At 47.8% G+C, this 26,036-nt stretch overlaps 1 protein-coding gene across 1 annotated transcript in view; it reads left to right on the plus strand.

Moving 5' to 3' along the window:
• LOC142578960 (P protein-like) overlaps positions 1–26,036 on the plus strand; it is a 367,306-nt gene that overhangs the window by 226,406 nt on the left and 114,864 nt on the right. The window contains exon 7 of the mRNA XM_075688702.1: positions 7,267–7,590. Within this exon, the coding sequence (XP_075544817.1) occupies positions 7,267–7,590 (324 nt within the window). The remainder of the gene's footprint in view (positions 1–7,266; positions 7,591–26,036) is intronic.

A 26,036-nucleotide genomic window follows, 5' to 3' on the forward strand; every position in this document is an offset into this window, starting at 1 on the left:
CCTCGAACTTACTTCGAACTCGATGTTGTTCGAGCGCACCCATCGATGCACAATGCCATCCTGTGCGCGGTCCTTCTTGGGTAAAACTGTCGTTCCAAAGACGAGCTGCGCATCTCGTGCCAGCCCGTCGCTCAAGAACCCGCGCGTCGGATTACAAGATGCCTCCGTCTCTGAAATGGCTTCTTGGCCGCCACGGAGGCATGCCTAGCGAGCCATTGGCGCTTCTGGGCCAAACAGCTCCCAACCTTTCCCCACGTCTTCAGACCGCCCGTGCGGCATTTTAAGATGCACCGGGGTTGTGACGCGAGTTCTCTGCGGCCGAAAAGCGCCTCCTGACCTACTAACTGACCCCCCCCCCCCCCACCTCTGGTTTTGCTTCCTGGGAAGCTTGATGACGGCGACCTTCCACATTTCTGCGGCGAAATTACTTTACAGACACCGCCTCCCCCCCCCCCCCCCCCCCCGCCGTCTGTCAACTACCCTAACACGGCTTATTCTTGAGCCTCTCAATTTAAAAAAAAAAAGCAACCTAAATAAAAGTGAGGGAAACCCGCATCACCAAGCTATAGCAGGTTTAAGCAGCCAATAGAAAGAAAATGAATAGGGGTATAAAACCCAAAGCGCAATTTGATAAAAAAAGCCAATTACAAAAAAAAAACGGGGTATAGCCGAGATGAAGATAATATACAGCAAGAGCAGTGATTACGTATCAGTTCATGATGAAAGGTCTGCATTGGCACGGCATGTTTCGTCTCAATATTCCGTCCAGTGGTTTATTGGGACATAGAGAGCAAAACAGAGATAGGAAAAAGGAGAGCGAGAGAGAACAATAAAGGAAAGAAGAGAAAAAGATAAAAGAAACAAAAACCCAGGACGGCAGGTGGTGTCGGGAACAGAGAGGTCGCAGGCAGGTCCGTCAGGGTGCCGGTCAGCAGGAGCGGATCCATGGATCGGCATGACTGCAACATGCGAAAATATGCTAGAAAACTGTAACTAAGTAGTTTAGGAGAAAGCGGCAGCAAACATGATACACTCAATACTTCAGGCAACAAAACGCATTGAAGGGGAAAGATAACTGGCGCCTAAGGATACTGACAAGATAAGTAAAGAATAAAAAAATGAAGACAAGGTGACCCCCTAACACGGCTATATACCAAACCACTACTTTCAACATACTAACATAGCTTTATGTGGCCGTGGCGGCAACTTGCAATCCTAGCGAAGTGGCCGAGTATGCGCCATTTGTCAAATTTAACCTGACCTGCATATCCGCAACGCCAAAGACAGAAGAGAGTGGAGACAACTTTGTTTCCTTGTGTATGTTCCTGCGTTGTTATTGTTATTATTATTAGAATGTCTCATCGTGCAAGTTGGTCTAGCGGTGCAAAACTTTAATGTCCACACCGTAACAAGCAGGAACGCAGCACGGTCCCTACCGCTATACGCTGCTACTATTAGCACCCCGTTTCGACAGCCGTTACGGGAATCACATGAGGCTCGTCAGCGTGCAGTTTACACGCACCCGCTGGCACGGCGGTCGCCATGGTACTTTGGGGCCGGACGACGTGGCCCAGTCTTACAAAGGAGGAAGTAGACGAAGCTAGCAGCGTGGATCTATCCAGAGATAAACCTTCCTCGGCGTTCTCTTTTTTTTTTTTTAGCATTGTATAGCGTTTCCCCTTCTCTTTCTTTCTTTCTGTTATGGGCTCCCGGTAATGAATGGATGTTTCGTCATCTAGTTTGTATGCATGACAGGAGACGCGAGGACGTTATCGTCTACGTGCAGCCCAGGTTTTCCACGCCACCTAGGTGGTTTCTCCGGTGTGGTCCAAGAGAAAGACGCTCCTGGGAAAAAAAAGGGGGTCCACGCGGCACTGCAGACTCGTGCCGGGTATGCCGGAAAGATGTGAGAGAACGGAGTGTAGATTGCGTTGCGAAATAGGAAGGGGCGGGACGACTAAGGGAGGTCCTGGGGTTGGAGAGGGGGGAGGGGGGGCGCACTGCTAGGAGATTGTCAGCGCACGTCAGTCAGCGGAACAGGACGCTTCGAGTGAATAATGTTATCATACTCTCTTGTTTTCCACCTCTAGCTCGCGTTTACCATGTCTGTTTGGAGCCATTGTTTCCTTGCTGAACAATCTCGGGGAATAGGCTGTTTCCTATTGTTTATAATATTTGTGGGTGCTAGTACACGATTCAGCGTGAGTGAGTGAGTGAGTGAGTGAGTGAGTGAGTGAGTGAGTGAGTGAGTGAGTGAGTGAGTGAGTGAGTGAGTGAGTGAGTGAGTGAGTGAGTGAGTGAGTGAGTGAGTGAGTGAGTGAGTGAGTGAGTGAGTGAGTGAGTGAGTGAGTGAGTGAGTGAGTGAGTGAGTGAGTGAGTGAGTGAGTGAGTGAGTGAGTGAGTGAGTGAGTGAGTGAGTGAGTGAGTGAGTGAGTCTGTTTGTGTACGTTGCAAATGTAGACGTACAATCGGCCACAATATTAGAAGCCTCTCCTCGAGTGGCAGTATCTGTGACCGTGCTCTATAGCTTCGTGTCTCCTGCGGCTCCTGTATCCTCCCGTGAACTCCTAGCGCAGCGAAGGTTATGAAACTGAAGAACGGTACATTATTAGGTCTCCGTGGCAGTTTGGAATAACAAAAGCCCTGCGCGCGATCGAATGCACTGCCAGCTGCTGCAGTGTACCATGACGGACGCATAAAATAGCGGCCTTTCTCGAGAAATGTAGTTCTATTTTACGATCTCTGACCGCACTCGACGCTATTGTTGTCATGCAAGGGTTACTTTGCTTCCTCGGTCACTACACCATGACATTATCTGCGTTCGGTGCCATACGGGCCACTTTTATTTTCTCCCACAGTGTAGAAAAAAAATGTTATGTTATATCAGAGTGAATATTAAAGAGGTGTTTCCCCTAACTTCATCTCGAGGTTCCAGGAGTCCCGATCTGTTTTATATATTGATTTGCTTATTGAATTCAGCATTCCATCACCTTTAGATCGAAACAAGAAACCCTTATTGTTCGCCTGCACAAAACACTTTTAACACGGAATTGGCCGTGGCCAACCAGAGCAATCTAAAAGTGGGCTGTAATAGCGTTAAAAATTTGACAGTGGTGTTATTGAAGGTTATTGCGGCAAATATCTCTCTCTCTCTCTCTCTCTCTCTCTATATATATATATATATATATATATATATATATATATATATATATATATATATATATATATATATATATATATATATATATATATATATATTCCCAGCAAGGCGTGTATATTCTACAGTTGTTATTTGCTTGAGCGTTCAATAAGTATCATTTATTTGCTATTTATGCTATATATGTTTTTTTTATATTATCTCTTTAAAAAGCACGTTTGTTTATCTCGTCTTCTTATTGCGACTTGTGTGGGACAGCGTAACTTTGCTGTAACTGCGCATTGTAAAACGTTTTCTGTTGCGAATGTAATTTTATACGTACTGCACATTATAGAGCCAAGAAGTCGCCGGCGGTGCGTTTGGTGCGCCAACGTCTCCCTAGCCATCTCGTGTCGATAAATGAAATCGAAAAACTTCTGCCACTATCCATAGTCCACATGGCTACGTGTTTCCAGAGAAAGACCGAGGAAAGAGCGAACACGAGTGCAACCGACTGCAGCCGTGCTCGCCTGGTTTTGTCGTTCCTTCCTCATGTTTTCGCACCGCAACGCGCGTGCTTGAACTCAGCCTTCGGGCGGGCATCTAAAGCGCCAAAAGGACTGCTGAGAACTCGGAAGCTCTCTGAAGGCTTCCTGAAGCGCCCTGGCGAAGCTTCGTTGTTATACGTGGGGCTGCTGGAGTCGTGTGTTTCGTGATTTATGTATACAGGGCGTTTCACGTGGCTTGAGCCAAACATTAAAAATACGCAAATGTCACGTAACTGGACCGAACCACGGTAATGTCGTTTGCCGTTGCTTGGAGATACTCAGATTATTTATTTTTTTTGCGGACCGCCTAATTAGATAATAGGTCTTATTTAAGTAATCAACTTCTCAATTATTATATTTGGATTAAAAGTGCCCGTGAGGAAATTGTGGAGCAACATGAAAAACTCCCGAAACAGCTTTCTGTTGCTCGATACGAGCTACATAAAAGTGTTTTTCCGAGCGTGAAAGGAGGCTGCGAAAACACGCAATATTGTCGCGTGACTGGCTGCTCGAGGCCCTTCGTAGATGCTGAAAACATCTCTGCACGTACGTGGACAAGGTAACGACCTCCTCGTGTTCATTGTCATAAGAACCGCTTTTCTTTTTTTAAGCAAGATAAATATGTGACATTGTATGGTTCGTTCGCGCGTTGGTGATGCGTCCTGGATCTTCAAACCACCTCAAAGTATTCTAGACGCACTTCACTGGTACTTTTTGTCGTCTGGGACGACACTGCGGTCTAGGTCAAACTGGCGTCGATTTTCACGAAAGCAGACGCCAAGAGCGTGACGGTTTGACATCACTTTCGTAGGATTCCGCATGCGTCCTACTTCATATACGGGATGGACATATTGCGTAGTCGCTTCCGAATTAATTTTGAAAAGTAATCGAGGGTAATCGGCAATAAAAAAATGCACAAGAATTCTCAGGGGAATGTATACGAGATGTGCGTTTAAAACGCTGAGCAAATCAGGTTCTGGCGCAGCATGTGTGGTTCCCAACTATTTCGACGGCGGTAAGCGTTATTTAACGAGGTTCTTGACAGTGCAGCGTCTGTGCGTTGAAGTCGAGCACATCAGCAGTTGTGCCGACGTTAAACGTCGGCACAGCTGCTGACGTTTTTTGCACTGCAGACGGTTTTGCAACTGCAAAAAACAAAACAAAAAAGGGGTTATTGTATTCGCTTGCGACTGAATTGTTGCAGGCAATAGCCTTGCGTATTTTCGCTTTCTCTCTCTCTCTCTCTAGCGAAAATACGCGAGTCTATTGCCTGCAACAATTCAGCCGCAGGTGACTGCAATATATATATGCGCGCTTGACGCGTCCTACAACATTACTCCATGAATAAATCTGCAGTCATTGTTGTTCAGCACCCTGCGCGCTCACCGCAAGCTGGATCGCAAAGTGGGACATCTTGTGTTAGCGCGCGCAGATAATGGATGTGCCCAATGGCGCACTCGGTTGAGCGCCGGCGTGTATTTTGGACTATGTGGGATTTGGCGTTGATATAGAACTGCGCCGTGCTGCTTTTGCTCAATGGGTCAAGCGAGGATTGCATCAGTTAGGATTGGCTCGGAAGCGGCGGGAATTCGACAGTGTCTTAAGTAGAACTGCAACAAGGTTTGAGACCGGCCTAGTTGGCGTTCCACGTTGCTGTGAATCACAGCGCACACCGCGACAAGGACAGGAAGTGACGTGCGTTGTTATTCACAGCGTCACGAATTACAGTTCCAAGGTGTAATTCACAGCGTGCATCGCATCTTAGTCGTCTGTACATTACTTTTCGAACCTATGACCTTTTCCTGCTTCCTGACAAATTATAGCAGCAGTAATAAAGTTTATTGAACAAATGAGCAGATAGTTGTTGCCATAGGCTGGCGGTGTCGTCAGTCCGGGAAGCCGTGGGTCCGGGCCGCTCGCCGCGCCCTGTCCACCAGCATGAGCAGGCTCTCAGGGTCGGGACTGGTCAGCCGGTCCTCCCACTGCTCTTCGGTTGGCTCTTGGCGCGAGTGAAACCTCGGTGCCATAGCACCCCCGCACCAAGTGCTCAGTTATTTGTTTCAAGTCATCTGCAACGTTCCTGAACAACACAGCATAACGCGCTTGACAACGTAAAACATACTCACTCAGTAACAAGAGGCAACGTGGTCTGCAGTGCTTTTGTTTGTGTGTGCACGCTGTTTGTACTAAACCGATCCGAATATGGCTGTTTTTAGATGTCTCTGAAGACGCTCAAAATGGCGATAAATTACTAAACGCCCAAAATTTAGATCACAAATGCAAAAAAAAATTTATCACTCTCCGTTTGCTGCGATAGTAACGCACCGTCCGGAACTGCCGGCGAATTGGTAGCGAAGAGGCCAGTAAAGGCGCCGGCTGACTTCCCCAACATTATCGCTTTTGTGTGTGCCTGCGCGCTTCTTCACGACTTTCGTTTTCGGGCCAAGCTCAAACGCGCAACCTAAAATGCAGAAAGTGTGTTCCGCCCGAGCGCCCCGGTGACCCACTATTTCTTCGGGCATTCAGAGCGATCTGGAGAGTCCGCTGTACTAAAGCTGACCATTGACTGGCGAGCTTGCGACAGTTAAGGCCAACCTCGTTTCTTTTTGCCGTCGAGGTCAGTGGTTACAACCTCTTTGCCGATTACCCAGCTGTGTTCTCTTCTCACTCATCTACCGACGCCCTCTCGCCTCGTGAACTTTCGCGATGGTCTACACGACTTAGACCTTTCCTTGCATTTAATCGCCTCAAACTTTTTTTATTACTTGTCACGTCATAGATTCATCTCGACATATTCATTTCAGCCACTTGTATGCATTAAACTGCGTAAAAACACGCAGGTCCCTGGAGGTACTGTCCGTCGCCACGACGTCGCTGCTTGGAACGCTTACTACTCTCTCCTCACCCCCGACACTCCGCATTCCTTCCTAACACGTCCCCGAAAAGATACGGTGTGACCCGCAAGGAGTACGTTGTGTTCAGCATCAAAACTTGGCGCTAATTTGAGGCCTCTGTAAATGCAACTAATGGACCTCGTCAGGATCGCTTCGTAGTCGTCGTTGTATATATCGCTTCCGACGGCGCGAGAAACTTGTCTGCTAAAGAGTGTCATATACCAAGGGAGAGACAGAGACATAAATGTCAAAGAAGTTAACCAAAATCGTGCTCGGTATCCTATTCCATACTTGAAAGGGGGCCACAAAGATAAGAAAAAATAAACAGAGACGTACACGCAGAGTAACGTGCATTGACATAGTCACAGGCGGTCGTGTATAGTAAGGTCGACTTAACAATTCCCAAAACACATAGATCACGAGATATCCCTAAATATCCCTAAAGCATGAAAGCAATAGAGCTTGCTTGACCTCCAACACAGGACGCGCGGGAAGACTGCGCGCATCAGGCCCACCATCGCACGCTTTCCCTCGCACCTGCAGCACGCAGGGCGCGATAGGATCATATCGCATTTGGACTCATATCGCATTCGCCAGGAGTGTCCATATAAATGTTATCGAAATACAGGTCTCACCACATCGTTGTCCCAGCTTTCTGTTTCACCGACCGTGCTCGCCATGCGCGCAGGGCATCAACTTCACCTCGTTCACGGCGCACATGGTGCCCGGGGCGCTGCTGTGCCTGGCGGGCGCGTACCTGCTGCTGCGGCTGCGCGACACCAAGAGCCTGCGGCCGCACGAGGCACCCGAGTTGCTGGAGCTTCAGCGCGAGCTGGACATCTGGCGCAAGGCGTACCGCTCGCTGTCCGAGTACTCGCGCGACGAGAAGCACGTCAAGGACATCCTCGAGCGGAAGGTGAAGCGCCTCGAGCGCCTGCGCTCCCGCAAGGCGGCCGATCTGCGCTGCACCGAGGAGGGATTTCGGCAGAACCTGCAGTTGCTCTCCGACAAGGTACGTGTGTGCACTATACTCATCGCCACACGCTAAGGCGCGAGACACGTTGGCGTGAAAAACACCACCCGCTCCGTCGTGCGACTATTCGTACGGGCAATGCTTGCAAAGGTTTCCACGAACCCGAGTAGCCTTTCCTGCGAATCTTCTGACAGACCGGATGGTCTTATAGCACACGACGCATTACCCGCTTAATGTCGCACATACCTAACTATTGCCCAACGACTGGGAAAGCATCAGCATTGGTACAATCTTCGGGCTGGTGACGTCACAATTGAAGCGAGCACTCGTGCTGAAAATTGTCACTCTGCACATCACATACGAGGTTCTACTCCTCCAGGTCTTGTTTGGTATATGTCGGTGGCTTGCACAAGACGTCATGGGCCCCATGTTGTAAAGCTTCTACAGCGCTGCTGTAGTAGAGCTCAGCGTGAATGGATAGAATTAGAAGCAGGTTCAGTCAGGATTTGGTAGACACTCCAACCTGTTTTTGTTCTTTTGTAAATTTCCTTCTCGTGATCATGGTTCCTTGTGAGTACGCGACCTAGATAATTGCGTAGAGAGACAGAGAAAGGCAAACGAAAGACAGGGAGGTTAACCAGATATGATTCCGTTCGCTACCCTGTACCGAGCAGAGAGAAAGGATGCAATAGATGAGAGAAAAATGATACGAAAAGAAAGCAATAAAAAACCCGCACACACACACAATACACAACTTATTCTGTGGGCGCTGCCACACTGCAGTCTGCGAAGGCGTTACATAGTGTTACACAGTGTCCCAACGTCAGGCTAATACAACTTACGTCACACAGTGTACAGTCACAAGTTATCACAGTCCAGTGTCGTTTAAGTAACGCAGCAGCGCTTTCGTAGCGGATCGCGCCGACATTTGTGTAGGCCAGTTTCAAAGAATGTTGTTTTCAGTAAGTGGGCGCTTATCCAGTTGGTCTAGCGTGGCTGAGAGCGCTGCTCTTTGCTGGTTGAAACGAGGGCACTCGTAAAGAAGGGGCGAAATCGTTTCGCTGAACCCGCAGAAGTCTCAAAGTAGGCTATTGACCATTCCGACACGAAAGGAGTACGCATTTGAAAATGCTCCTCCAAGCCATCCATAGACTAGAAGGCTTCAGTCACGTCGTTGAATGTCGGACGGAATACAGAGCAGTAAATTAGGGTCCAGGGTATGAAGGCGTCCACTTGTGAATTCGGATTAATCCCATAGAACCAATGTTAGGTTCGCGGAAAGTTGCTTCCCTGCATCCGCTCTGGAAAGAGGAATGGAAACGCAGTTGACGCCGCCATAGCCAGATCGAGCAGCTGGGTCCGCTTGATCAGTGTCATGTATGCCACAGTGACTAGGCAACCATTGATATAGTATGTCACGTCCTTTGTCAACCAATCGATGACTTGTCTGATCTCTGCAACGAGCTGCTCATGTGATCCAAGACGCAGTGCTGAGGCTAAGCTCTGGAGGGCTTTCTTGGAATGACAGAAGATTGACCATGGATGGGGTGGTTCCTCCTGAATGAAATGAAGAGCCGCACGGAGAGCTACCAGTTCAGCAGCTGTAGTTGATGATACATGTGACGTTTTTAGGGGTATTTTGACGGAACTGACAAGTTCAGCTGCCGCGGTGGTGATTCCAGCTAGACTAGCGTACTCTTGCACAGACTCCACAGGCTGACTGGCGATTATGAATTCTTGTTCTCTTGCAAGGCTATTGAACATTATCTGTGTCTTATGCACCTTAATTGTCAACCCTGCACTCAAGCTTTCTCGGTTAAACGCCTCAATAGTTTGTTGCAATGCATCTCCACTGAACAGGACAATGTCATCTGAAAACCGAAGGTTGTTGAGCTATTCACCGTCTATCCTCAATTCTAAGCCTTCCCACTCTAATAGCTTGAATACTTCTTCTAGGCATGCATAAGAATAGCATTCGCGAGATCGTGCCTCCTTGTCTTTGCAATATTTACAGTTTACAATGTTCTCTTGTAATACCCGAACTGAAGTATAAACCAAGGGGTCGAACTTAACCGAGAACCGAAGGTGAACCGTTATTTTCAGCTGAACCAGAACCGAACCGAAAGTTTATCATTCTTCCCCCATTTTGGAGCTCAACCCTAACCGGAACTTACTAGAGGAACCGTTCCGAACCGGTTCGAGAAATGGTTCAGAAGACCCTGTGCACCGTATGAAGGGCATGTCAGGGGCGAATCGTTGAACATAGGCTCGAACCTTCCCGTGCATGGTCAGCAAACGATTCTGAGGCTTATAGTCTAATTAATTCAACTAACCTCAACTCAGTCCTGAAACTCATTTATTTTGCTCATTTTTCTGCTACTAGAGCTGCCTTTTATGCGATAAAAAAAGGCGGGTGCTTTGTGCATCTTGCACAGAGGGACAATAATAATTCTGTTCAACTTCTTATTCTGTTTTAATGCTGCACGTGGTCGGAATGTGCTGCAGTTGTAATCCCACTGTATACATGTTAGAGAAATCAATAAGAGCTGAAACTCCTGACGCTCATTGCAGTGGTGTTTGGCGCCAAGTGTGACGTCAGTACTTCGTGTAGCAATGGAAGTGAAAGAAACAGCAATGAAAAGCCCTCCGCTGAATCTACAAGCCGAATACGCACGCCATTAAGAAATTAATATATTTATTCAATACTCCAAAGAATTTTCAGTGGCTTAAGTTTGCGCTGAGTTGGAGGCGATACCAGGCCATTGGTGCAGGTTGATGTAACTACCGAAATATACCGAAAAAGCGAGGGTCAAGTAATTTTATTGATTGCTCCTAATTAAGCCAGAAACGTTAAGATTTCGCTACACGCTACACTCATTATGCTTCCGATTGTCATTAAATATAAACTTAGCGAAGATTAGAGTTCGCTCGGGACACTGAGAAACATTGCTGACAACGATCGTATGACATCTCCGAACACTACATGAAGAAATATTTTCCTACGACTGTATCTGTTGCACGTGTATTTAACTTCGCATACCGTTTTGCCATAGCGATTAACCCATACTCTCTAAGTTTGATCCCGATGGTATTTGTTATTACTCCTGCAGTGGGGTAAATATTGTGCCGCTGTCTTAAAAAAAAATAAAACACTTTTTATACCCCTCCGCAGCACTTGAATGCATATTTATTGCAAAGGCCGCAATAAACACAGACATGCTGGCCTTTGCCTACACATTACCCATAACGTTATATTTTTTCTTCTAAAATATGAACAAATGGCTCGTTTAATTCACCCAGTACGTGGGGGAGACCCACTACTAACCTACTATAACGCACGAAAATGTCAATAAGACAAAGGTTCGATAATTATTTGAAAAATTATACCAGTAACGCTAAAGCTTTTCCACACGTTATACTTAAAGCAACCCCTTCTTTATTTCCATCGAACTTCCACTCGTTGTCATATATGGGGCGTTTTTTTTTTCTTTCTTTTTTTAGACCATACAGAATTTTATAAAATGGCTTATCGCAGATAGCGTAATTGTAGTCCTTGAGCTGGATTACTCGAAACTTCGGTTTCGATTACTCGAAGCTACCCCCACAAGAAATTGAAATGCGTAATCGACTGTTAAAAAAACATTACTAATTAACTTTTTAACTAATTCCTTTAAGGCACATATTGTAATTTACGAATTGCGGCCAGTGAGCTTGCATTGCATATCCACCTGGAACGTATTCTAAGGATCGCACGGGTTCCAAGATATGCGTTGTAAAACATGCGGTAAAGATGCACTATTTTTTGCACTTACCTTTTTTTGACAAACAGCGGTTTCATGCGTCGAAACACAAAAGTAACTGGAGCACCGATGCATTTCATCGCTCACTTTGGGAATGAATAGCCCGAAACTGCTGTCATTCTGATTCTGAAAATTCGTTTCAAGTGTATACGCCTTCTGAAGTCACCGGGTGCACATCGTCCCTTCGTTAATTGCAATATGTTCTGTAATGTGACTATTTAAAAACTTACCGGTGAACTTTTTTCAATCAGCCGATCATGCATTTCCATTTCTTGTGCAAGTAATGTCCCCCGCTTGCTGTAATACATTGGGCATTGGAAACATTGGGCATAACGGCAGCACGGCACTCTGGAAAGCTTGAACAAGTTATCTGCTGCTGTTGCGATTCGCCTGCGACACGTGGTTTTGCCGGCGCGACTGCGGCGGGGCGGCAGACATTTTTGGCCCGATCGTCGTCGCCGCAACGCTCATCGCCAGGTGTTTCCAAGCGCGACTGCGGCGATGCGACCGCATAGGGATCATCCTCGCATTCCAGTCATTGTGCCCGAAACAGGCGATGCCAAAGCAGGGACCATCCTCTCATTCCAGTCATTGTGCCCGAAACAGGCGATGCCAAAGCAGGGACCATCCTCTCATTCCAGTCATTGTGCCCGAAACAGGCGATGCCAAAGCAGGGACCATCCTCTCATTACAGTCATTGTGCCCGACCGGCAGCGCTACAACAGGGTGCTACGAGATCGTGCTCGACAGGGTGCTACGAGATCGTGCTCGTCATGGTGCTACGGCATCGCTACGACAGTGTGCGTCACCATTAGCCCATTGTACATTCACGTGCTCGTCTTTTGAGGGGTTCCTTCTTGCCCTCAACTGCGAGAGTATAAAAACAGCTGCCCCCGGACGCAAAAAGGAGGGCTCCGATTTCTTCTGTTGAGTGAAGTGCTCTCCCGTCTCTCTACTTCGGGCAAACCTGACCACCAACTCTTTGCGATGTTAAAATAAACAAGTTGTTTCATTGTTACCAGTCGACTCATGCTTTGCCAGGACCTTCGGATGCTTTCAGTTGTACCCCAGGCCGCCAGGCCAACGCTACCCTTGGGGCTTGCGACCCAGGTACAACCACGGGCGTCAGCGCCGAGTTCCCATCCGATCGTACCAGCAGTCCGATCCAAACATCTGGTTGCCAGCGGTGAGATCGCCTCCGACTTCAAACAACTGTCTGCCAGCGGTGAGATCGCGACAACGGAGGCCAGCAGCGAAGAGATGCAGTTGACTGTATGCTGAGCAGCTCAACGACGATCCGGGAGCAGTGCAACGAGCCCTGTGTGATGACTGGTTGCCTGCAGCGGAACGACTGCGCTGGACTCTTGGCTGCGAGGTTTGGTGAGTGCGGGACTTTCTTCTTCTGAGCTTTGCCAGGCTTTTGTTAGTGTCAGAAACAGAGCTGGTAATTGTGGTTGTCGTTGCTGCCGGGTTAGTTTGCGGCAAGACAATAGTAAGCAGTAGAGAAAGCAGCATTCAGAGCAGCCATGGATTTGAAGTCGTTGCGCAAACCGAAATTGTTGGAGCTTGCAAGAGAGTTGGGTCTGGATGTCTCGGACAAACTCAGAAAACCAGAATTGCTAAAGGCTATTCTTGAGTTAGAGGCTGAGGATGACGAGCTGTCGGAATGCCTTGAGACTATTGAGGAGAGGTCAAAAAGACAGGAGCGCGAACTTAAAGAGCAAAAAGAGAAACAGGAGCGCGAACTTAAAGAGCAAAAAGAGAAACAGGAGCGCGAACTTAAAGAGCAGAAAGAAAAAGAAGAGCGTGACCGTCAACACGCTTTGGAAATGAAGCGTCTTGAGGTAGAGATGGAACGCGCTCGTAATGGAAGTCAGGCACACGGTGCAGGAGAACGAGTATTGTTCAAAATGACTGACCTGATGCGGCCGTTTAAGCTTGGAGAGGACATTGGTTTGTTCCTGGTTAACTTTGAGCGAACGTGCGAGAAGCAGGGGTTCTCTCGGGAAACGTGGCCACAGCGCTTGCTCACTTTGTTACCCGGCGAGGCGGCCGACGTAGTCGCTCGCTTGGATAGAGAGGAAGCAGAGGATTTCGACAAAGTAAAATCGAGTCTGCTAAAAAAGTACCGGCTGTCTGCGGAGGCGTTCCGTCGGAAGTTTCGGGAAAATGAGAAAGGCAAAAGTGAGTCATATACAGAGTTTGCGTATAGGCTTATGTCGAACATGCAGGAGTGGCTCAAAGAAGAGAAAGCGTTTGGTGACCACGATAAAGTTCTGCAGTGTTTCGGGCTAGAACAGTTTTATAGTCGGTTACCGGAGAACGTGCGATACTGGGTCTTGGATAGGCCAGACGTTTGTACGGTGGCTAAAGCCGCTGAGCTAGCCGAGGAGTTTGTGACGCGTCGAGCTCGCGGAGCTAAGGACGGTCAAAAGGGTGAATTTGGCTCCCAGTTTGAGAGGCCAAGGTTCACGCCCATGAGATTTAAGGGGGACACGCGTAGTGAGGATGCGAGTGAAAGCAGTCCGACCAAACGTAAAGAGACGGCGGCAGCCAAACGCAGAAAGCGGTTCGAGATGAGGCGAGCGCGCGTTTGTTATACGTGCCAGAAGCCGGGTCACTTTTCGGCGCAGTGTCCGCAAACAACACCAAAATTTGTGTTTTTTTCAATAGGCAGCACTGACGAGAACATGAAGCTTCTCGAGCCTTACATGCGAGACCTCCTCGTGAACGGGAAAGAGTGCCGAGTGCTTCGCGATTCCGCAGCTACGATGGATGTAGTTCACCCGTCTTATGTAGAACCCCACATGTTCACGGGCGAGTGCGCGTGGATCAAGCAAGCCGTGGAAGCTCATAGCGTGTGTCTGCCAGTAGCAAAAGTGCTTATTGAAGGACTTTCCGAGCGCTTGAGACGGAGGCGGCAGTGTCATCTATGCTGCCCCCCCAGTACCCGTACCTATTTTCAAACAGGTCCGATCACCTCCTGCGCGAGAAGGGGCTTTTGTTTGGTGAAGCTAGTGTTCTGGCCTTAACCAGATCGAAGGTTCGGGAGCTCGCTGCAAAGGCGGTAGTTGCGGGGCCGACGTTATCAAACAACGAAAAAGGGTCAGAGGCGCAGCAAGCTGATATTCAGAGCACGCCCGAACTGAATAAAATTGAGTCTGTAGCGTTGAAGGCGCCAGATACTGGAGAGGAAAATCCCGATTCGGGAAAGTTAGAAGAGCTATCTACTGATTTGCTCATCGCGCCTACGTCAGACGGACTTGATAGGTTGCTAAAAGTCAGCCGGTCGGCTTTGATAGCTGAGCAAAAAAAGGATGGCAGCCTGGAAAACGTGCGCTGCAATGTCAAAGAAGGTATCGCCAGGAAAACTGCGCGTTTTGTGGAAAGAGGTGGAGTCCTGTACCGGAAGTATCTAGACCGAAGAGGAGTGGAGTTCGATCAGCTGATCGTGCCTCAATGCTATCGTCAGGATCTGTTGCGCTTGTCGCATGGGGGTTCGTGGTCCGGACACCTAGGAGTTAAGAAAACTAAGGACCGTCTCTTGCAAGAGTACTATTGGCCAGGGTGTTTTCGGGACGCAGACCATTTCGTGAGGACATGTGACACTTGTCAGCGGGTGGGCAAACCAGGGGACAAATCGAGGGCGCCGTTGAAATTGGTACCTATCATTACGGAGCCTTTTAGACGGCTCGTTATTGATACTGTGGGACCTCTGCCGGTAACAGCCACGGGGTACAGACACATTTTGACTGTGATCTGCCCAGCGACAAAGTTCCCTGAAGCAGTGCCGCTTAAAGAACTCAGCTCAGTTGAGATAGTTAATGCACTACTGTCCATATTTGCGCGAGTTGGTTTTCCTGCGGAAATCCAATCAGATCAGGGCACAGTGTTTACTAGCGCTTTGACGACAACTTTTCTCGAAAGGTGTGGGGTAAAGCTGTTACACAGCTCAGTGTACCACCCACAGTCGAATTCCGTTGAGAAGCTCCACTCCGTCATGAAGCGCGTGTTGAGAGCGTTGTGTTTTGAACATCGAACTGACTGGGAGCTGTGTCTGCCTGGGGTGATGTTTGCTTTAAGGACCGCGCCGCATGCGGCTACGGGGTTTTCGCCAGCTGAACTGGTGTACGGTCGCTCGCTTCGATCTCCGCTTCGCATGCTTCGAGAATCGTGGGAAGGTAGGGGCGACGACCCAGTCGTGGTGGAGTACGTGCTTAAGCTCCTCGAACGCTTAAGAAGGGCACAGGAGTTGTCAGGTGAAGCAATGACAAAGGCCCAGCAGAGGGCCAAGGTTTATTATGATCGGACAGCCAGGGCCCGTCGTTTTGAGGTTGGCGATGAGGTCATGATATTGCGCACATCGCTAAACAACAAACTAGACGTGCAGTGGGAGGGCCCAGCGCGAATTGTTCAGAAACTGTCGGACGTTAACTACGTGGTAAGTCTGCCAGGAAAGCGGAAAGCACAGCAAGTTTACCACTGTAATCTGCTCAAACCTTATAGACAAAGGGAAGCCGTGGTGTGCATGATGGTAAACGTTCCTGAAGAGCTTCCGGTCGAGCTTCCGGGACTAGGCTCAGTGACGAACAGGGAAGACACCGGTCAAGTCATTAGTGACCTTATCAGTAAAGCACCGCTGTCGCCCGAGCAGAAAACCGAACTACACCAGCTATTACAAGAGTTTCAAGGTCTGTTCTCTGAGAGGCCTGGTAGGACTTCGGTACTTACTCATGATATAGAACTTACCTCCCCAGAGCCAGTACGATCCAAGGCGTATCGGGTGTCACCCCGCCAGAGCGATATTATGAAGGCTGAGGTAAAGAAAATGCTACAGCTCGGTGTTATTGAGGCAGGTGAGAGTGATTATACCTCCCCTTTGATTTTAGTTGAGGTACCGGGCAAGGAACCTCGTCCTTGCGTCGACTACCGCAGGCTTAATTCCATCACTAAGGATCAAATTTATCCGATCCCTAACATCGAGGAGCGCCTTGAGAAAGTTAGTAGCGCTCAGTTTATTTCCACCCTAGATCTTGTCAGGGGTTATTGGCAGGTTCCACTTACAGAAGAGGCTAGTAGGTATGCGGCGTTCATTTCACCAATGGGAACATTCCGTCCTAAAGTGTTGAGTTTTGGTTTGAAGAACGCGCCATACTGTTTTTCAAGTCTCATGGATAAAGTGTTGCGGGGACAGCAAGAATTCGCTTTACCGTATCTAGACGACGTAGCGATATTCTCCGCATCCTGGTCTGAGCATATGACACACTTGCGGGCAGTGCTAACCCGCCTGCGCGAAGCAGGCTTGACAGTAAAGGCTCCTAAGTGCCAGTTAGCACAGGCCGAGGTTGTCTACCTCGGTCACGTGATTGGTCAGGGTCGTCGCCGCCCCTCTGAAATAAAAGTGGCCGCTGTGCGAGACTTTCCGCAACCGCGCACAAAGACCGATATTCGGTCGTTCTTAGGTGTCGCCGGCTACTATCAGAGGTACATCCCTAGGTACTCTGATATCGCGGCTCCCCTGACGGATGCTCTAAGAAAGACAGAGCCTCAAACAGTCGTCTGGGACGAGACAAAGGAAAGAGCTTTTAGCGCCCTAAAGAGTGCCCTAACAAGCCAGCCTGTGCTACGATCGCCAGACTATACAAAAGGGTTCATTGTTCAGTGCGATGCTAGTGAGCGAGGCATGGGCGTTGTACTGTGCCAACGGGAAAATGGAGAAGTAGAACACCCCGTCCTGTATGCTAGTCGTAAGCTGTCCAGTCGTGAGCAGGCGTATAGCGCCACCGAGAAAGAGTGTGCGTGTCTCGTGTGGGCCGTTCAGAAATTGTCATGCTATCTAGCCGGCTCGAGGTTTATCATTGAGACGGATCACTGCCCTCTCCAATGGCTGCAGACCATCTCTCCCAAAAATGGCCGCCTCCTGCGCTGGAGCCTCGCTTTACAACAATATTCCTTTGAGGTGCGTTACAAAAAGGGGAGTCTCAACGGTAACGCCGATGGCTTAAGTCGAAGCCCCTAACGTAGGAATCAGCCTCAAAATTGTTTGTTACTGATGTTTTTCTTCCTGAGGCAGGATTTTTTTTTTAACATATTGCTTTTGTTTAGTGTTTCAAAGTGATGATATGCTTTCTAGGGCAATTTTTCAATTTGTGGACGCGTTCTGAGTGATGCTAGACTACTGTAAGGAACTAGGCAGTGGTATAAAAAGGGGAAAGAGCCTGGCAGGGCTTAGTGAGGGTTGTGCCGTGCTTGCTGACTGAGCGGTTGAGTTTCAGCGTAGTTCTAACGCTTGCCGGGAACGAGAACAAAAATGTGAACTCTCCCGAAGTCACTTTGCAGTGTCCCGTGCGAACCTGAACGAGAGAACGAGGCCTTCTCTGCGCTGCGCTCAAGAAACGTCGAGGGACGCCCGACTTCGGTTATGTGCATCATCGAGCGACATCCCTCCGGACAGCGGATGCAGTCCCCTGTCCATCGGGATCTCCTTCCCCCGGCGGGGCGGTCTGTTGCGTTTCGCCTGCGACACGTGGTTTTGCCGGCGCGACTGCGGCGGGGCGGCAGACATTTTTGGCCCGATCGTCGTCGCCGCAACGCTCATCGCCAGGTGTTTCCAAGCGCGACTGCGGCGATGCGACCGCATAGGGATCATCCTCGCATTCCAGTCATTGTGCCCGAAACAGGCGATGCCAAAGCAGGGACCATCCTCTCATTCCAGTCATTGTGCCCGAAACAGGCGATGCCAAAGCAGGGACCATCCTCTCATTCCAGTCATTGTGCCCGAAACAGGCGATGCCAAAGCAGGGACCATCCTCTCATTACAGTCATTGTGCCCGACCGGCAGCGCTACAACAGGGTGCTACGAGATCGTGCTCGACAGGGTGCTACGAGATCGTGCTCGTCATGGTGCTACGGCATCGCTACGACAGTGTGCGTCACCATTAGCCCATTGTACATTCACGTGCTCGTCTTTTGAGGGGTTCCTTCTTGCCCTCAACTGCGAGAGTATAAAAACAGCTGCCCCCGGACGCAAAAAGGAGGGCTCCGATTTCTTCTGTTGAGTGAAGTGCTCTCCCGTCTCTCTACTTCGGGCAAACCTGACCACCAACTCTTTGCGATGTTAAAATAAACAAGTTGTTTCATTGTTACCAGTCGACTCATGCTTTGCCAGGACCTTCGGATGCTTTCAGTTGTACCCCAGGCCGCCAGGCCAACGCTACCCTTGGGGCTTGCGACCCAGGTACAACCACGGGCGTCAGCGCCGAGTTCCCATCCGATCGTACCAGCAGTCCGATCCAAACACTGCAAAGACTGCAATTGACGTACGAAGATTAAACACTTATTAAACGTGTGACCGACATGATTCCTATTCAACGAAATGTAAACAACTTGCTTAGCTTACACTCTTAGGCAAAGTTACACCCTTTGGCTTGCCCCTTCTGCCACACAATAATAATCGTTATCTGCCTTGATGCGTTTCCTTTCTTTAACGCTGCGAGCCCGGTACTTTCCAGTAACGAACGGCACGCGCGTTATCAGCATAGAACAGTTTACACCATTTGGAGTGTTCCTTCTGATAACGATAAGAAGTTATAAGATAATAATAAGAAGTTTAAGGTGAACCAGAACCGACATACTATAAAGAGCCTGCTTGGGCAACCACGATGTTTCGCTGGCCTTCTTACAGGCCGCCTTCTCGTATAAGGCACTTACCGCGTGCGCGATATTGCTATTAAAGCGCATAGCTTTCTTCTGCTTTTCGTCGTAGGTCCGTGGTCGATGGTCGCACTTGCCAAGGAAAATTTCCTTTTCTCACTCGTTCTGTCTGTTCGCTTACATGAGCGGTCATGGTCAGTGGTTTGTGCAATCATTCTTTCTTTAAATGAACTTGTTCTTAATGCTAAAGCGGAAGGTCGCCACGACTTTAAGGTATCGAGTTTGGTGTGCAATGTGTATATTTTTTCTCACCGTGGTTTTAATATTTACCGTCTGATAAGGAATGGCCTTTACTACGATAAACCGGCGAAGTTTTAAGTTTTGATTTTAATAAAGACACATTGTCTCCCCCCCCCCCGTCGCCCCCCGCGTGATCGTTCGGCAAAGTGCACACCTTACAGATCTGGACGTGATGCCCAGAAGGAGTTATTGTCGCGAATCTGCGAGCCGGACGGTTCAAGTTTATAAACTCGAAGAACCGGAACGGGACTGGCTTCAAACGTTGCAAGAAGTGGCGTACATACGAAAGGTCTGATGGCACTTTTTTTTTCCTTCGCAGACCTTGCTGGGGTAGGATGTGCAAACAGAAATAAAGAAAAGAAAAGGGGGGCACTGGAATGTGACTATTCCGAAGGCATGCGATATGAGCCGACAGCGGGACGGCAGAGAGCGTTGGCGACGAAAGCAGCATCCATTCTAACACACGTGTTCGTTCCATCGCACAGTTATTGTGGTATCGTCTTGTATAGTGCGAAGAAGGCGCAGCCCTTTTTTTATCGCCACCTCCTCGGCAGTAAAGATGTTGCCGCGTGTTATTGTCGCAAGAGGCGCACGAGGAACAACAACAACGGCGCAGTTGCCGCTCTTGGAGCAGGCAGCATGCGTGCGAACGAGTCAGGCGTTCCTCCGCGTTTCGCCAGCGTCACGCCGCAACGAGCGGCCGAGTTGCTGGGTCGCTCTGGGAGCCAGCAAATTCCTCGAACGGGCGCCTTCTACGAAGAACGCGTCGGGTCGCGCGCATGAATCTATTAAAGCGAATCGCTTTTTTTTTTTGGCTGTTTCGCTCGTTTGCGTTGTCGGTGGTTGGAGGTTCGAGTTCCGCCGCCGATACGAAGCCGTGGAGTTTCGTACAATTAGTTACGCCGACACCGCGGACGCGTTCGTTGTCTAAGGCGGCGAACTATTACGGCACTTTGAGAGGCGCGTGTTGTCCACCTAAAGTATCGTTACAGATGTGCTGGTTAACGGCTCTGTTGTCGACGTGATTACGCAGTGAAACAACGACTGCTGTACCCAAATATCCTTGCTGCAGCAAATATTCGATGTTCCGTTCCTCTAATTAATCGAACACCTTCACTCGAAGCGTCCCGCTGTGCACTTACAGTGGCAATCATCGCTCATGGTTTATGCACAGTTTATATCTATCTATCTATCTATCTATCTATCTATCTATCTATCTATCTATCTATCTATCTATCTATCTATCTATCTATCTATCTATCTATCTATCTATCTATCTATCTATCTATCTATCTATCTATCTATCTATCTAATCTGCCTCAAGCGGCCAGCCGCGCGGCAATTTTGCGTGCATTTGCGGGCTTCTTTCACGGTCGAAAAAACACTTTTATGTAGCACGTATTGAGGAACAGAAAGCTGTATCGGGAGTTTTTCATGTCGCTCTACAATTTTCTCATTGACGCTTTTAATCTAATTATAATATTTGAGAAGCTGATTAACTAACTAAATCTAATTATATGATTAGGCGCAATGAACAAAATAGATTGAGTATCTCCAGGCGACGGCAAATAACATTACCTTTAATCCGTCCAACTACGTGGCACTGGCATATTTTTAACCTCTGGCTAAAGTTAGCGGGGACACCCTGTATAGAGTAACAGAAATCGCTGCCAAGGTAAAGAAAACACATTCGAGGAAGGCAAGGATAAGAGAGCGAGTTGTAAAAGTAAAGGAAAGCCGGAGGGCATAACTGGAGGATCGATCTCTCCAGTTGGATATTCTGCACTTGAAGAGAGGGCTATACAAAAGGCGAGAAAAAAGAAGGGAAGAATGAACAGCATTTATGACTATGGATACCTGTCACGTAGTCTGTCATTAATTTTCAGGCTATACATTTAATTTTCAGGCTGTACACAAAAATACAGCGAGTATTTACCATGGCAGCCAGAGAGAGAGAGAGAGAGAGAGAGAGAGAGAGAATAATAAATGGCATCCATGGCAGCCAGGAGAAACGAGATAGGCCGCATGATGGGGGTGTCAGCGTAACCTCGAGGACGATTTTAGGCGCCAGGATAACGAGAAAGCAGTGCAGGGCTGAAGAGGCGAAGTCGAGCATATTCAAAAAAATGGTGCAATATTTGGAAGAAGGAGGAACTTAAATGCAGGTGAAGGTAACGACGATTGAAAGGTAGGACATTGTTACGAACAAGAAAAGCGGGAAGAATGGTGGAACAAGGAGAAAGCAGAAACGGCGATTAAGTAAATGAAGAAAATGCACTGAAGGCACGGACGAAGAAAAGTAAAAGCAAAAAGGCTCCCGAACACTGGTTCTGGTCAAGTAGTTGGCTGGTTTTCTTTTAATCTTGGGACGAGCAGCGTACCTGTGGCTTTGGTTCAGAGTGATGGCGGGGTGATTCGCATGAATCCCAAAGCAATTCAAACCGATCTCCGGATGGCCTCGGCCAATTTTCAACAAATCACCGAGGTTGGACAGTTTGGCCGACGGGGCATTCTTTGCTGCTCGTCAGACCAGGCTTGTGTTCAAGATTTACTGAAGTGCGGTGTTTTTGCGACACATCCGGTGAGCAGTTTCATTCCTCGTCACCTTGCATGTACCAAAGGCCTAGTCCGCAGTGTCGACATAAGTCTATGTCCGGCAGAAATCTTGGAAATGTTTTCAACGGCAGGCGTGATTTCTGTATATCGTTGCAGCCGTGTCGTTGATAATAAGTGCATGTCCACTGAAACAGTCATAGCTACTTTCGCTGGAATGAATCGCACATCGGAAATCAAGGCATGGCCACTTATATACCGAGTTGAGCCTCTATCACCTCGTGTCCTTCAGTGCCTAAAGTGCTGGTGGTTTGGGCACACCATAAAAGGCTGCAGGTCTAACACACGATGCCGAATTTGTGGAGAAGGCTATCATTCAAGTGACTGTTCTTCCCGAAATGAGTCATGCTGCTTTTGCAGTGGTCCCCACTGTTGTGTACTCCAGGGTAGCGTATCGTACTGCTGCCGAGAAGTAGCGACGCCTGCCTATCGAAGCTCGACCGACGTTACTGTTGGGTAGCGTGGCGTTGTCGGCGGGCTGCAGGCATCCGGGAGACCACGGCGACCAAGCAAGGGCGAGACGATTTCTAGTGCGAAACTTGCACGGTTTATTCAAAGGTAGATGAAAGAAAATGAGAAGAGCATGAAGTGATCAAAAGTAAATTTCGGAACGCCTTAAGTAGGCTTTCTGCAATCGTGGGCGGGATCTTGCTTCCGTCGATGTCACGTGACCGGCACGGAAAGAGGGCCCCTCCTCCTCTGGTTATACCGAGCCTGCTGAAGGAACAAGTCGTCCCGCCTCCCGGAATTCTAGACGCCTGTCCACCTCTTCTGCGCTTTGCGGGTTCGTGGAAGTTCTCTTCTAGGTCCAATTCGAGGAAAGGGCATCTCTAAACTCGCACACACACACAAGAGGCTGTACACTGCGGAGCTTCCGGCAGACAGGCACACTCGAAACGGTCATGGCGAATTAGAAAGTCACGCTTCATTTCGACGAGGCCTGGTGGAAAAAGGTCCGGTGAGAGAAAGTTCTTTGTGCCCGATGTGCGGGACGCCAACCATCGCCGGAGAAGTCACGCCTCATTTCGACGAAGATGGTCGGATGAAATTCCTTTTGCCACGTGGTGTCAGACGCCAACCCTAACACCACCCCGCAAATGAACCTAATTGCCCTGCAAGGTCAAAAGAAGTACAAATCCTCGAAAGAATTGACAGACGTCGATGCTCTCGTCGTGAGGCCATTGGAGAAATTCAGAGCAGAACTCGAGGGTATGCTGGTATAACGGCCTGTCAGACATTGTCTATGGAGAACTCAATCTCTGAGGCTGTGGCAGCTTCCGTAGAAAAGGCATTGGAGAAAGCGATGGAGCGCATCATGACAAATCTCAACGACTCCCTTGTTCAGGTGCTGTCCTCACAACTAACTCCGTGGCTTCAACTAACTAATAAACCCAATATTGAGGATCCGGTGTCGGGTCTACCGTGGAGTCCACCTATTGAAATATAGAACGCGCAGCCACTCACAAATAACGAATCACCAAAGCCATCAACTCCTGATAAAGTCGACCAAATCTGTCTCTCCGACACAGATGGGGTGGAAAATCAAGATGTAGATAGGGACCCCCGATCCCTTAAACGAACAAGGTCACCGACAGAGAAAAAATCTAGCTCTCCCATCAACTCTAAAGCAAAAAGTACGTTAGAGAGATTCCGACTAAGAAGGACTTCTTAAAAGAGAACGTTTTATACCAAGCAGTCTCTGCTGCTCGGATTTATTCGCCGTAGGAACTTTAACAGTAATTCAATGGAACTGTCATTCCATACCTTCGGCCGCAACAGACTTATTATATCGTATTTCTACATACTCTCCAGATATTATTTTACAGGAAACTTGGCTTGCTGCTGGTCAATCTTTTCATCTAAAAAATGTCTGATGTTTTCGATTGGATCGCCCATCCTGAGGCGGTGGTTTAGTGTTGTTTGTCTCATCAAAAATCTGCCATAGAGCTACTATAGCATACCAGATAATGTCCCCAGACTGTGAAATCCTAGCACTGGATATAATACTACCTGGTTGCACACCTTTTTCTATAATTAACACGTACTTCCCCGCTGGAGTACAAGATACCCGTTATCTAGGTACCTCTATTGCTCACAGTCAGAGGAACATCATACTAGTGGGAGATTTTAATTCTCATCGTGTATCGTGGGGTATCCGAACGGACACTTGTGGCAAACGCTTGTGGGATTAGGTCTTAATGAATCATTTCTCCTGCTTAAATTCAAGAGCAGATACTTTCGTTCGTGGTCAGTCGCGATCTGCCCTAGATCTTACGTTTGCTACCCCGAGCATGACTGTCACCTCCTGGAAGACTGTAGATTCCGGAACTAACAGTGATCACCTTCCTATAATTTTTGAACTGCTTACTCCGTTAACTAGTTTAAATAATAATATGCGCACTTTTATTAACTACGAAAAATTTAAAAATGCTTTAAAATCAGCTTTACAAGCCCAGGAGAGCATGCAGAAGGATATTAAAGCAATGAGCATATGTTCAATACTGAAACAGTCATCAAAAAAAGCTCAATTTGCTGTGAAATCTTATAAGGATGGATCATATTGTCCCTGGTGGAATTCTGAGTGCGAGCGAGGTTTTAGACATAGAAAAGCTGCATGGAAAAAGCTTTTATACAACCAATGTCCTGTTAATTGGGCTGATTATACATATATAGCTACCACATTTAAACGAACAGTCTCAAAAGCTAAGGTGAATTACGATTCCAGGCACTGCACATACATTTAGATGTCTAGCAATAAAAAAAGCCCTGTTTAAATTTCTTCGATCTCGCAAAGCTATACCGGCCCCCGTGAACGTCGAATCTGTCGTTCTATCAACAAAAGAATTGTCAGAATCACTTGAGAAAATTGCTCAAGGACTTGCACGACGTTTCACACATAAATTGCCGATAGGACTAAAGAAACCTCCCTTGGTAGACGACTTTGTAGCAGTAACAGCGACAGAGCTTGAAGGCACTATTAATTCTTTGCCGGCGTTAGCCCCCGGTCCAGATGAAATTACAACAGGAATGCTAAAAGTTTTATTTTATTATGCACCTCAGGACCTACTAAACATAATAAATTTCTCTCTCAAGAATTCATGGGCTCCAAGAGAGCGAAGAGTAGGTAAAATTATCCCACTATTAAAGTAAAAATCACCGGTCTTGACTTAGATAACATAAGACCAATTTCTCTTACCTCAAATGTGGTCAAATTAATAGAACGGGTTATTCACGGCCGCATAACAAATTTTATGCAGGATTATAGCCTTCTCAGTCCTTGTCAGATTGGATTTCGTCCGGGCCACTCCATATGGTGCGCCCATGTAGATTTAGAGAGCCGCATTAAACTTGCTCGCCGCAAACGAGAGTACGCAGCTTTGGTGACGCTAGATTTAGCAAAAGCATACGACTCTGTAGAACATTGTATTCTATACGATAAGCTTCACTCTACGAATTTCCCAAAATATATAACTGCTTGGATCTGTGAATTTATAAGGGATACAGAGTTTTATTTTTACCAACACGGTATTTCGACGTCTAAACACAAGCTGACAATAGGTGTGCCACAAGGCTCCGTTCTTTCCCCTATATTATTTAACATTTTGCTAAGCACCATTGCTTTGTCTCCGGAAGTACATGTTTATGTTTATGCGGACGATATCGCATTTTTTTCCTCCGCAAGCAATTTACATTCTCTACAGTAGTCGTTGCAAAATTACTTAGGAATGCTGGAGACATGGCTAGAAAGATTAAGTATGTCATTAAATATTAGCTAAAGTGCGGTCTTAGTATTCCCATTAACTGCACAAGTGCACATATCTTTACAATACCGACAGGAAATCATTCCTCAAGTTGACGATGTCAGTTACCTTGATGTTATTTACGATGGCAAACTCACCTGGCGCAGTCATATTGAACATATTAAAACAAAGGCAGAACGAGCCGTAGCTATGCTTCACCGGCTCAACCACCGCCGCTCTGGACTACGCAGGGATACCTTACTGATTATTTATAAAATGTATGTTCGGCCCATATTAGAATTTGGCTGCGTAATAATTTCCGGTGGCCCCGCTTAGAAAATTAAACCTCTCATACTTTTAGAAAGAGAAGCTCTACGGT

The sequence above is a fragment of the Dermacentor variabilis genome, chromosome 4 (genome assembly GCF_050947875.1).
Source record: "Dermacentor variabilis isolate Ectoservices chromosome 4, ASM5094787v1, whole genome shotgun sequence".
NCBI lineage: Eukaryota > Metazoa > Arthropoda > Arachnida > Ixodida > Ixodidae > Dermacentor > Dermacentor variabilis.